Source organism: Sciurus vulgaris (assembly GCF_902686455.1).
Source record: "Sciurus vulgaris genome assembly, chromosome: 15".
NCBI classification, from domain to species: Eukaryota; Metazoa; Chordata; class Mammalia; order Rodentia; family Sciuridae; genus Sciurus; species Sciurus vulgaris.
Window position 1 is genome coordinate 76,710,561 of NC_136476.1, and position 13,426 is coordinate 76,723,986.

Sequence of the window (13,426 nt, forward strand, 5' to 3'; positions counted from 1 at the left end):
CAGCCTCCCAAGCTGCTGGGATTACAGGCTTGTGCCATTGTGCCCAACTGTTATACTCTCTTCTGAATATTATGATTTTATTTTTCACTTCTAAAAGTTTCTGTATCTTACAAGACTTAATTCTCCCCGAAGCCTTGTATTTTCATTTGTCCGTTCATGTACACTCAGCTGAAGGTCAGTGATCATAGTAACACCAGTCAAAGGGTGAGGAGAGGACTGGAAGCAATCAATATGGGATGAACGTTGAAAGAACTGGAGATGAACTTGGAGGATAGAAGATATAGGAGTTTCTACAGAATTGACCTGGGGTGGTTCTTCAGGTAGCCAGTTGGGGAAAACGGTGAGGTGGCAGATGTCAACATGTGTCAAGAATAAGCATTTCTGGCTGGGGAATAGCTCAGTGGTAGAGAGCTTGCCTAGCATGCCTGACACCCTGGGTTTGATCCCTAGGACTGCATTTAAAAAAAAAGTCTCATGTGAAAACCTTTAAGTTAGGTGGACTTCTTCAAGAGATGGTGAACCTCCCACCTCCAGGAAGGTTCTGGAAGATGCTAGATGCATGTGATAGAATGATTGAACTAGATGACCTGTGAGGCCTTGGCTAACTCTAGACTTCTTGATATGGACTTGGAAAAGATGTTAGTTTCCTTCTTAGTTAGCCACCTATTCTGGCCAGGTTTGACATTTAATTCACTGGGCTCCTCTTGTGAGCAATACAATTTGGTTTTGTTTTCTTTTCCAGGTTCTTTTGGAAGGGAGAAATAGAAGAAGCCACTGAGATCTTGTTGGTGAGTGAGGATAGGAGCAGAGGAGGTCTGGGTAAGGGAATGAGTAAGACCAAGACCTTTTCCCAGGTTCCATTGAAAATTAGCATAAATCAATTGACTGCAGTTCTTGCTCACCTCAGGGGCCCGAGGTTCACTTTTGAGCTCGTGACATGACCTGGTGACCTGGGAGGAATGCTAAGTGCTAAATGGCTAGGTGAATGAGCAGGGCAGAGATGGGGCTCAGGTACTAAAGTAGTGGTTGTTTTCTTCTTTTACAGTTAATAAAGACAAAGACTTCCAAGGTCCTCAAGCTGTCCAGCTTTATCAGGTAAGACTGGCATCTCTTCTCACTCATTCTCAGGACAGACAGGCAGATTCTGGGGACCAAGTGAGGGAGCTTCAGAAACAGAAGAGCTGGAACCTAGCCAGCAACCTCTCATATAACTCTGAGGAAGTCCCTGTCCCTTTCTGAGTCATAGATTCTCCATCTATAAAATAGGGAGCTAGAATGAAATAGGGTAAACCAGTGGATCTCAAAATATTGGTCTCAGAACCCCTCATACTTCTAAAAAGTTACTTAGACCAAAAGGAGCTTTGTTGTGGGTTAACCAAAGTTAACTGTTTTGAGAATATCGTTTCACAAACTAATTTCTGTCTCCAGGGTCCTTTCATTTCCCTGATACTTTTATATATACATGCCCATCTCCCTTTCCCCTCTGAGAAAAGGTATGTAACCTTCTACTGTCTAGCTTTCAAACATGGTGTGTCTCCCATGTTTCTATATGTTAATAAATTTGTGTCTGTTCTCCCAAAAAAAAAAAAAAGTGTTAACTGTTTTAAACATTAAAGCTGAGCAATTTAAAAAATGTTTTAGGTTATTAAAAATAACAGTAGCATTTGGAGGAAGAATACCTACTGGGAGGTCTGTGGTCCAGGTGCTCGTGGTCAGCTCTTGATCGTCATCAAATGCTTATTCTCGCGATGGATTGCAGTCTTTGAATTCAAGAGAGAAGAACTTTGGAAGAAAAAGAGGAAAGTAAACAAGTCGGAGGATCTAAGATGGTGGACTAGAGGGAGGCTGCGTTCCTTGTCATTCTGTAACTCCGGTTTCAAGCAGAGGATATCTGTTTTTTGTTAAGGCAGTTTTTGCTGCTTATCAATCCCCTGCTATTTACCCCATTTGTCTGCTGTGATCACCTGCAGTCTGCCAGCATATCGACGCGGTTTTTGAGGGCAGATTGCTCACTGTTAGGCGCCTATCATCCACCATTTGCCTGCCTCTCCCCTGTCCATAGCCTACACCTATCCATCACCCAACACACGAGATTCACCTCCCAATCGTCCAACAACAGTTAGCAAACTGATCACTGACCGCCAGTGGAGCACCAGCTGCCTGCTGTTGCCTGGAAGTTCACTGTTACAGTACCTGCAGGTTTGATTACACATGGCTGCCGCCATTTTGAGACAACAGTCAGGCCCTGTAGGACCCCTGGCTGGACTGACTGAGCCCCATCTCCAGGATCCCTCAGCCCGACCCATCACTCCCTGCCTCTGGGGCCCTCACATCGACTGACTGCTCCCTGCCGCCAGGACCCCCAAACCAACTGACTGCGCCCTATCACCGGGACCCCAGACTGACTGATTGCATCCGGCCTCCAGGATCCCACAACCACAACAAACACACCCGACCTCCAGGACTCCTGCCTGACCAACCGCATTCCGCCTCCAGGATTTCCTGCTGACCACAGCCACACCCTGAGCTGCAACTCCCCATTTGCCAACACATTTCGAAGCCAGAGCGGCCATCTGGGATAATCCTGGAAGCCGAAGCTCCGATCTTTAGGTGGGGCAAAACCCATCCTGAGATGCCTGCTGGAGGCTTGAAGCTCATTGTCAGGGGCTATTTGGTCTAGGATTGCATAGTGTCTGAATTGGGCACTGCCAATATTGATATCCCCTTAAAGAAAGGGTTTTGGAAACCTATAGAGCCACTATAAGCCTATAGGGGGAAATCTGCAATACCCCAGATCTGCACTGCTAGAGGCGAAGATACACGAACAACATGAAAACACAAGGGAAGAAAATAATCCAAACAAATCTAGATTCTGTATTAATAGAATTCAATGACAGTATGTTAGAAGAAACCTCAGAAAAGGACTTCAGATTATACATGATTAAGATTGTTCGTGAAGCAAAGGATGAGATAAGAGAGCAAATGCAGGCAATGAATGATAATACCAATAAGCTGAAAGAGCAAGTACAGGAAGCAAAAGATCATTTCAACAAAGAGATAGAGATTCTCAAAAAAAACCAAAGGGAAATCCTTGAAATGAAGGAAACAATTAACCAAATAAAAACCTCAATGGAAAGCATCACCAAAAGACTAGACCACTTGGAAGATAGAACCTCAGACAATGAAGACAAAATATTTAATCTTGAAAATAAAGTTGCCCAAACAGAGAAGATGGTAAGAAATCATGAACAGAATCTCTAAGAACTATGGGACATCATGAAAAGACCAAATTTAAGAATTATTGGGATTGAGGAAGGCGCAGAGATACAAACCAAAGGAATGAACAACCTATTCAATGAAATAATATCAGAAAATTTCCCAAACCTGAAGAATGAAATGGTAAATCAAATACAAGAGACTTATAGAACACCAAATGCACAGAATCACAACAGATCCACACCAAGGCACATTATAATGAAAATGCCTAACATTCAAAATAAAGATAGGATTTTGAAGGCCGTGAGAGAAAAGCATCAGATTACACATAGGGGGCGACCAATACGGATAGCAGCTGACTTCTCAACCCAGACTCTAAAAGCTAGAAGGGCCTGGACCAACATATTTCAAGCTCTGAAAGAACATGGTTGCCAACCAAGAATCCTATACCCAGCAAAACTAACCTTCAGATTTGAAGATGAAATAAAATCCTTCCATGATAAACAAAAGTTAAAAGAATTTACAAATAGAAAGCCTGCGCTACAGAATGTTCTCAACAAAATATTTCATGAGGGGGGAATGAAAAACAACAATGTAGGTCAGCAAAGGGAGGAACTACCTTAGAGAAAAACCACTCAAAGGAGAAACCAAGCCAACTTAAAAACCAAAAATAAGCCAAATGACTGGGAATACAATCATATCTCAATAATAACCCTGAATGTTAATGGCCTAAACTCATCAATCAAAAGACATAGACTGGCAGAATGGATTAAAAAGAAAGACCCAATTATATGCTGCCTGCAAGAGACTCATCTCATAGAAAAAGACATCCACAGACTAAAGGTGAAAGGATGGGAAAAAACCTACCATGCACATGGACTCAGTAAAAAAGCGGGGGTTTCCATCCTTATATCAGATAAAGTGGACTTCAAGCCAAAGTTAGTCAGAAGGGATAAAGAAGGACATTTCATACTGCTTAAGGGAAACATAAATCAGGAAGACATAACGATAGTAAATATTTATGCCCCAAACAATGGTGCATCCCTGTACATCAAACAAATCCTCAATTTCAGGAATCACATAGACCACAACACAATAATTCTGGGTGACTTTAATGCACTGCTGTCACCACTAGATAGATCTTCCAAACAAAAACCAACCAAAGAAACCATAGAACTCAATAACACAATCAATAACCTAGACTTAATAGACATATATAGAATATTCCATCCATCAACGAGCGGATTCACTTTCTTCTCAGCAGCACATGGACGCTTCTCAAAAATAGACCATATGTTATGCCACAAAGCAGCCCTTAGGAAGTGCAAAAAAACAGAGATACTGCCTTGTGTTCTATCAGATCATAATGTACTGAGAATAGAAATCAATGACAGAATAAACAGAAATTACTCTAACACCTGGAGACTAAATAATATGCTATTGAATGAAACATGGATAACAAAAAACATCAGGGAGGAGATAGAAAAATTCTTAGAGGTCAATGAGAATGATGATACAACATATCAAAATCTCTGGGACACTATGAAAGCGGTACTAAGAGGAAAATTCATTGCATGGAGCGCATTCCAGAAAAGAATGACAAGTCAACAACTAAATGACCTAAAATTACAGCTCAAAGCCCTAGAAAAAGAAGAACAGAATAACAGCAAAAGTAGTAGAAGACAGGAAATAATTAAAATGAGAGCTGAAATCAATGAAATTGAAACAAAAGAAACAATTCAAAAAATTGACAAAACTAAAAGTTGGTTCTTTGAGAAAGTAAACAAAATAGACAAACCCTTAGCCACACTAACAAAGAGAAGGAGAGAGAAAACTCCAATTACTAAAATTCGTGATGAAAAAGAAAATATCACGACAGACACCACTGAGATACAGAACATAATGAAAAGCTACTTTGAAAATCTGTATTCCAACAAAATAGAAAGTACCGAAGACATTGACAAATTTCTAGAGACATATGCTCCTCCCAAACCGAACCAGGAGGACATACACAATTTAAACAGATCAATATCAAGCAATGAAATAGAAGAAGCCATTAAAAATCTACCATCCAAGAAAAGCCCAGGACCAGACGAATTCTCAGCCGAGTTCTACAAGACCTTCAAAAAAGAACTCATTCCAATACTTCTCAAAGTATTCCAGGAAATAGAAAAGGAGAGTACCCTACCAAACTCATTCTATGAAGCTGATATCACCCTCATACCCAAACCAGGCAAAGACATATCAAGGAAAGAAAATTTTAGACCAATATCCTTGATGAATATAGATGCAAAGATCCTTAACAAAATACTGGCAAACCGAATCCAAAAACATGTTAAGAAAATTGTGCACCATGATCAAGTGGGGTTTATCCCTGGAATAACAGTAATAAATCATTATATATTAACACAAATAATGCTATTTACTTATTTATTGTAGTACTGGAGATTGAACCGAGGGTCTCCTGCATGCTAGTCAAGCACTCTACTGCTGAATTTTACTCCAGTCCTGTACATGAAAAGCAATCATATGGAAAGCAATCATAGTTTCCAAAACCAAAAAAGAGTGAGAAAAGTAGCAACATTTTACATTTTTGCAAAATCTGGCTTAGTACAACAGCTGGATCTCCTCAGAAGCACCTTTAAGTATTGAGACAGTTTTAAGTTTATAGTAATAAATTCAAGTTTTTGAAAATTCTAATTTTTGCTTCAAAATATGAATTTTATTACTGGCAATAAGTGATATAAATTGTCTTCATTTGAATATTGGGCTTACTTTGTTTCTATTTGAGAAAATGTGTTCCTAATACTCAAGAATGAGTTATCATAATTTGTAAAAGTGACAAATTACAGTTAGGTGTGAAAGCAAAAATGTTCTGGAAAAAAAAAAAAAAAAGTCTAGCTGGGCATGGTGCATGCCTGTAATCCCAGCAGCTCTGGAGGCTGAGGCAGGAGGATCGCAAGTTCAAACCTAGCCTCAGCAATTTAGCAAGGCCCTGTCTCAAAGTAAAAACAAGGGCTGGGGATGGGGCTCATTGGTTAAGTGCCCCGGGTTCAATTTCCTGTATCAAAAAAAAAAAAAAGCATGTTTAGTTTAGCTTGTGACTCAGATTAAGCTGTCAACAACTATTGAACCTAGGTATATAACAGAAATGACTTATGTGTAATGACTTATGTGTACCTCCCATTTTGCCATTCAGAATATTAAAAAGACATTTACTCATGGGTTAAATGTAATAAAAGCTATAATTTTACCACTTCAAAGATGTCAAATGAAACTGACTTTTTAAAAATGCAAGTGTGAAGAGTATAATGACAGCAAGTGTGGTTGGTGCCACTGTCTTGATATATATAAATATGCAGGGAGTTTTATCCATCATTGCTTTTGCACCACTGTTCAAATATTGATATAGTAAAAAAGATGAATGACAGATTGTATTATGAAAACAGTTTTGACTTTTGGACCCTGTGGGAGTCTTGGAGACCCCTAGAGGTTAGTGGACCTCACTTTTAGAACCAGTGCTGTAAACTCATATCATTCAAAGGATGAGTTTTGGAATTGATCTCAGTGGACATTTGCTAGAAATGCAGAATCTCATGCTCACCCCAGACCTACTGAATCAAATTACATCTTAGTAAGATTCCCCAGGAGTTCTCATGGTCTAAACCAGTGGTTCTTGAAGCTGACTAGGTATTAAATTGCTTGGAGGCATTTTAAACTACCACTTAAAATTTGTCTAGGATGGGGACAAAACATGGTATTATTATTATTGTTGTTATTGTTATTTTTGAGATGGGGTCTTGCTATGTTGCCCAAACTGGTGTTGAACTTCTGGCTCAAGGGGTCCTCCTGCCTCAACTGGTACTACAGCTGTACCCTAGCTAGCATGGTATTATTAAAAAGCACCCCAGGTGACTCAAATGTGCAACCAAGGATACGAACCACCTATTTGAATAATAAAATTGTTTCCCTTCACTTCTTAGAGAACTAGGATTCTGTGACTATATGGCTATAGCTGAGTCTCAAATGTAGCTATAGAGAAGTCCCTCATGCTACCATCTCAACAGGTTGAGGGAATAAGACATCTTTGCCTTGTCAAGAAATAATTTAACTCATGAAGGACAGCTTCAGGGTTAAGAGAGAGAACTCCAGATCTTGACCTCCTAATGTTGAAACGTGGCTTTCCACTAGCTAGTTGTACCATAAGTACATGCAAAATACTTTTTGTGCCTCCACTGTCCTGTCTTTGAAATGGGGATCATACTGTTATGTGTTTTAGAATTAATATGTGAAGTACATATATGAAATGATGCTTTGCCATCATCAGCTCCTACTACTAAAGTGTTTATTAAAATATCTAATTCTTTGACCTCTGTGTGTTTGTTTATAAAAAAACAATTACCTATATGTCCACAAAATAAGTTAACAAAATCCATTATCCTCAAGCACTGGATAAAATTATCCAACTTCACGTTTAAGCACCTATACCCACGTTGTGATTGGTTATCTTATGAGAACTTTAAATTGTTTCATTTAGCAGAAAGGACATAGAGAATTATTATCCTGTTTGACAAATGAGAACTGAAACCAAGTTCTCATGTTTCTTTGGTCACTCTGGAAAGTGAAAAGAACTTGTATTGTGTGACAAGAGCCAGGTGAAACAAACAGGAGAGAAGGGAGGGATTTCTGTGGCCTAGTGGTCAGTGAGGATCTCTTGAAAAAGGCCAATGGTTGAGCTGGGCTTTGAGGGAAAGAGAGGTTTTTGTTTGTTTTTTTGTTTTTGTGGTACTGGGGATCGAACCCAGGGCCTTGTACTTGTGAGGTAAGCACTCTACCAGCTAAGCTATCTCCTCAGCCCCGAAAGAGAGGTTTTTGATTCATCAGCAGGAGCAGGAAGAACTTTCCAGGTGGGGAAGAATGCAGAGATATTGTGGAAGGGGAGGCAGGGGAGGCACAAAATGTGTATAGGAGACGGATGAAAACAGTATCTAACATTTAATAGAATGAGTGTGGTGCCGTTGGTGTACTAGGTAAGTGCTTTATGTACCTTGTCTTATTTGGTCCTCAGCAATCTAATCACATAGGAATTATTTTTATCACCAGAAAAATTGACTTGTGCATAGTCCTTATAACTAGTAAGGATAAACTTAGAATTTGAACCCATGTCTGTGATATTCTAAAACCACCTGTCCCAACTTAACCACCTGCTGACTGCTAAGAAACATGGACTCAGAAACGGTGGGCTATAGTACTGGCCAGGTGGACTGTAGCAGATTTCAGAGGGCCTTTCAAGAGGCTGGCCCGTTGGATTTTATCACACGGGTTGATTCTAATCATAGTCATTCACAGAGCTCTCCCTTCTTTCCAAAGGTTGGTGCATCCTTTTGAAATCCCAGAGGTCTTCAGTCTTCCCATGGACCAAGGAGATGTGCACTATTTAAAGTGGCTTGAGGAGGGCATGGAGGAGGACTGAGTAGGGGAAGCTTCTTGTGCACGATGCTGGCTGCCTCTAGCCCTCAGCAGCTGAACTCTGGGTAAGAGCAGGCTTCTTTCTACCTCCCAAGATCTGTGAGTTCCATGTTCCTGTTAGCACAGAGGAGCAGCTAGCCTATGTGGGCTGATGGTGTTCAAAGCTTCTAAGGCTGGAGAAGCCTGGACCAGTCATACCAGCAAAACCCAGTGTACCTGTCTTGAAGTACTACTTTGTTTAAAGATTGCCAGAGGATGGGAGGATCAGGATGGTTCTTTGTAGAGGCCAAGGAAAAGTGACAGGGTGAGGTTTGTCATCTTTGGTCACTGGACTGACCTTGAGTGCCTAGGATGACCTTGAGTGCCTAGAGTATAATTGTGCCCCAGCTTCTCCTGGGGAAGAATGGACACAATGGCCTTCTTCACCTGGAAGTGTGTGCCTCATCCTAGAGCAACTAGAAAGTACTCTGTTCAAAAGGATGCATTGTAATGGTGGAATTTCAGGGATCAACAGGATTATTGCTCCTAGTTAGAGACTTTCGTTGCTCCTGAGTCTTGGAGAGGTGGGACTGGGAGTATGGGTGTGACTGGGGAACATTAGTGCTTAGACACAGACTCATGGGTTGGCAGTAAGTTTTGACTCCTAGCCCGAGTGTGACAGACATCAGAGGTTCTGGTGCCTTGCTCAGTGAAGAGGTTCAGTTCTGATTAGCATTTTTGTAATTGTGACCAAAAGACCTGATAAGAACAGTTTTAGAGAAGGAAAAGTTTATTTGTCACTCACAGTTTCCGAGGTTTCAGTCCACATACGACCAACTCCATTGCTCTGGGCCTGAGGTGAGGTAGAACATCAAGGCAGCTCAGGACATGGCTCTCAGGAGCAGAGAGAGAACTCGCTCACCAGAGACAGAATATAAACCCCAAAAGCACACCTCCTTCAGCTGCACCCTACCTGCTTATCTTTACCACCCAGTTAGTCCACTCAAGTGGATTAATACACTGATTAGGTTAAGGCTGTCATAACCCAGTCATTTCACCTCTAAGCTTTCTTGTGTTGTCTCATACATGAGCTTTTGGATCTAAACCCTAACAGGTTCTAAGTATAGAAATGGAACCCTATTTCCATGGGAACCTTCTAGACCAGTATTTTTCAGATTTGCTGTATCAATTCTCACAGGGTTGTCAGAGGGTAACCTGTTGCTTCATGGGTGGTGGTAAGGGCATAAGACACCCCACCCCCGCACACACATACATACCCATACTCCTACCAGGGCAGCTGTGGCTTTACTCTGAGTAAGTTCCCTTGTAAGATTTGGGGTGTTTTGAAAGTTTTCCATATTGAAAAATTTTAAACAGCTACTCTAAGCCATAGAGTAGATTTTATAGATTACTCAAGAAAACTGAACTGCATGGAGATCCATGAAGGGGGTGGTATGCCCAGTTCCACACAGTACAGCCATGGCTGCTCAGCTGCGTTTGGGACTCTCCTCTTCCTACTCCGTAAGTCTCTGGTAGAAGAGAGCAGGGGATACTGAGCCCTCGGTGGTAAGCTCCAGAGAGACTTGGCCCAGGCCCCCTCTGTGAATCTGTCACAAAGTGGCTCCATTCTGAGGAGATCATGGGTGGTTTGGATGGGGACTGAAAGACTGATGGTGGTATATCCTGGTCTCTCCTAGAGGGAGGATGTGTGAGCTGGTTAGTGTCAGGCCCCAGGCCCTATTTCTTTTTTTTTTTTTTTTTTTCCCACAGTGCTGGGGATCGAACCCAGGGGCAAGCTCTCTACCAACTGAGCTCTATAGCCCCAGGTCCTAGTTCTGATAGCTGCTGTGCTTCTCCTCCCTGAGAATCCTCCATGTAACAAATGGGGAGGATCTCAAGGCCCAGCCATGAAGACCTTGTAGAGACTGCAAAGTTCTTTTGCTCAATTTGATATAGAAATCTTGATGAGGCAAGCAGCATCACTGAAACAAGGTTTTATTAGGGCTATGCTCAAGCACAAGGGAGATAGCATGAGTGACAGGGTTCCCAGAATGGCACTATGGGGTATAGTTAATACAGTCTTTGGTGGCTGGTGTGGGAGCTCTGGTGGGTACTGCACACAGTGTAGGACTTCAGCACACATCTCCTACGTTTTCTGTGCCCAGCATCAAGGTTTACACTTGATTTGGCTACATGCCCCTGTGCCTTGGGTACATTTGCTCTTGGCTCACAAAAGGTGGCAGAGGTGCTCACACCTGCTACCCTGTGGAGGCTGCAGACAAGTCCCCTCAGTGAGCTTTGAGGGAATTTGGTGACTTTTAGGTCTGGCTATTTGCATAATCAACTTGTACCTAAGAGAAACACAAAAAAGCATAGAAAAATGGAATAACACCGTTTGGGGAGTGTTGGGCCCCTCCTATTCTAGTTCACTTTCAAAGGTCCAGAGGATGCCAGTGGTAATTTTGGGGGCTGCCTGAAAAGAGGAACAGAGCTAGTGGTGATGTTCCTTGTTGATTCCCCCCCCCCCTTTGGTTTTTTGTTGCTTTATTTTTAAATCAGTTGCTGATACTTAGGCAAATCTTGTGTAAAGTAAACCCTACTTAAAAGTGTACTAGGAACCCCAAATGGACTGCGTCTATTGCTTTTAGGATTAAAGTCTGCTTTTCTAGGTCTGACTTTCTGGGCCCTTTGCAGTCTTTCCTCGCCTTTCCATCATCCCCCTCGACGTCTCCCCTCCCACTCTGAGAACAGACAGCTCGCTCTGCTATTGATGTTATTCCTGTGTTCATGCCATCCCCTCTGCCTGGAGTGCCCTTCTGCCTAAACACCTGTGACATGTGACTGCTCCTTTGTAAGACCTTTCTGAAGCCTCACCTGGTGTTCCCTTTGTCTTTCTGCATTATAGTCAGCCTCGTATTGCTAGATCAAGAGTTTCTGGAGGTCAGGGGCATGTCTGAATCTACTTGACCTCTTGTGCAGGATTTGGCAGATATTTGTGAAGCTGCTATTTCAAGGATTTAAAAGACCAAAGCTTTCCCTATAGTACATAGTCACTATTAAGTGGTAGAATTGGCAAAATCCAACTTTCCTTTGAACTTCTTAAAGTGAGATTAATTCCAAAGAAGATTTTTCTATCTGTGGCCTTCATTGGATAATCTTCTGTGCTATTATATTGTCAGAAAATTTTCCTGGTGGCCTGCCTTTGTCTCAGTGTCAGAGTTGACTATTTTAGGACACAGGAGGGGAGAGGGACATTTACTAAATAACAGCTCTGTCCGCTTTGTACTGTCCCTAGCTTCTTGACTTTATCTTATTCTTATATTTTCAATCTTCCTTATTTGTTATCCTCATTTTGCAGGTGAAATCTGAGATCAGACAGTAGTGCTCAGATGTGAAACTGATCTCTGATTCTAAACTTAAAACTTACTGCCTCTCATTGAAAGAGGCTAAATAGATCCCTTTGAAGGTCACAGGCTCAGAGAACCTGCTATAGCCAGCTCTAAAGGAAGAGTTATTTTTGTTTTGTTTGGTTTGGTACTGGGGATTGAACCCAGGGGTACTTTACCACTGAGCTGTACCCCCAGTCCTTTTTATTTTTTATTTTGAGATAGTCTTGCTAAATTGCTGGGATCATAGGTGTGCACACCGAGTCAGCAGAGTTTTTAGTTCTTAAGACCTAGAAGCCAGTTGGCCTGGTGCTTGTACATATATTGCACTGTGTACTTTTTACCACAGATCTGGCAGCTGGTGAACCATTCCATAAATGAAGGAGTAGATTAGAGGTGTCCAGTGATGCTTAGGGTCTGTGTAACTCCAGCCTACATGGCGTGGCTGTCATCCCCACACCACCCTCCCAGAACACTGCTATAGAAGCCAGGGCTGGGTCCTAGACCAGCATGTCCATGTGGGAACTCTTTTCCAGAATTTCTTAGAGAACATGTTTTTTTTAATCTAGAATCTAGAAAAATCAGTTGAGGAAATGAGGGAAAGTAGCATAATTATCCTGTGAATATTAAAGCTTATTAGTATGGAAAGATTACTGGTTCAAAAGCATCCACCTTAATCAAGCAGAAAACAAGAGGAGGAATCACTAACATGCTGAGCTGAAGAGAACCCAAGCCCAGGCTTGTGAGAGGCAAACAGTCGCCATGGAATTAGTCAGTCTTGCTTTGGTTGTTGCCACGTCAGAAGTGTGTGTGTCTGGTCCTGTCTGCTGCTATCAGGGAATTTTTCTTGTAAATAAAATAATTTGTTTATATAGTGTATATTATACAAATCCTGTGAATGGTGCTCCAAAAAATAAACTTTAGATGCAAAATAAATTCTTAAGTTAGTTATTGGGACATGTGATTGATTTTATGTGCTATTCACTGTTCTAGGATATTCGAATGCTACATTATTTGGATAGTATCTACCATGGTCCAGCATTTTCCAGTCTTTTAATTTTCCCCACAGGCTAGTCCTTTGTACATAGTACTAAGCTTAATATGCTTGTTAGACAAAATGTTGTCAGTTAACCTGAAATTCCAAGAAGCGTGTGAAGAGTGAAGTATCTTAAAAACGACTTGGGACTTCGGATTTCTAGGAATTCTGATTTCTCATTCCTGAATTCCAAAGACAAGTGTTGTGGATTGGGAATCACTGACCTCGACCACAGAGAAGCAGGCACCCTCCAGCCCGGAGGCCCACAGGCCTCAGGTGCACCTCGCCAGCTGCTCACAGCTGCCCCCTCCCTGGCTCCCAGCCTGGTTTCATTTCCAGG

The 13,426-nt window shown here is 41.7% G+C and overlaps 1 protein-coding gene across 6 annotated transcripts in view; it reads left to right on the top strand.

Annotated features, from left to right (window-relative positions):
* Window positions 1-13,426, top strand: part of LOC306645231 (protein CutA homolog) — a 44,032-nt gene that overhangs the window by 12,796 nt on the left and 17,810 nt on the right. For 5 of the 6 annotated variants that reach the window (XR_013759572.1, XR_013759573.1, XR_013759574.1 and 2 more), the window contains 3 exons: window positions 743-788; window positions 1,046-1,095; window positions 8,587-8,750. Coding sequence is in view for 1 of the 6 variants with exons in the window: in XM_079112727.1 (XP_078968853.1) it covers window positions 743-788; window positions 1,046-1,095; window positions 8,587-8,689 (199 nt within the window). In the remaining 5 variants the exon portion in view is untranslated. Of the gene's footprint in view, window positions 1-742; window positions 789-1,045; window positions 1,096-8,586; window positions 10,448-13,426 lie in introns of those variants that run through there. The other variant, XM_079112727.1, reaches the window with a different exon arrangement.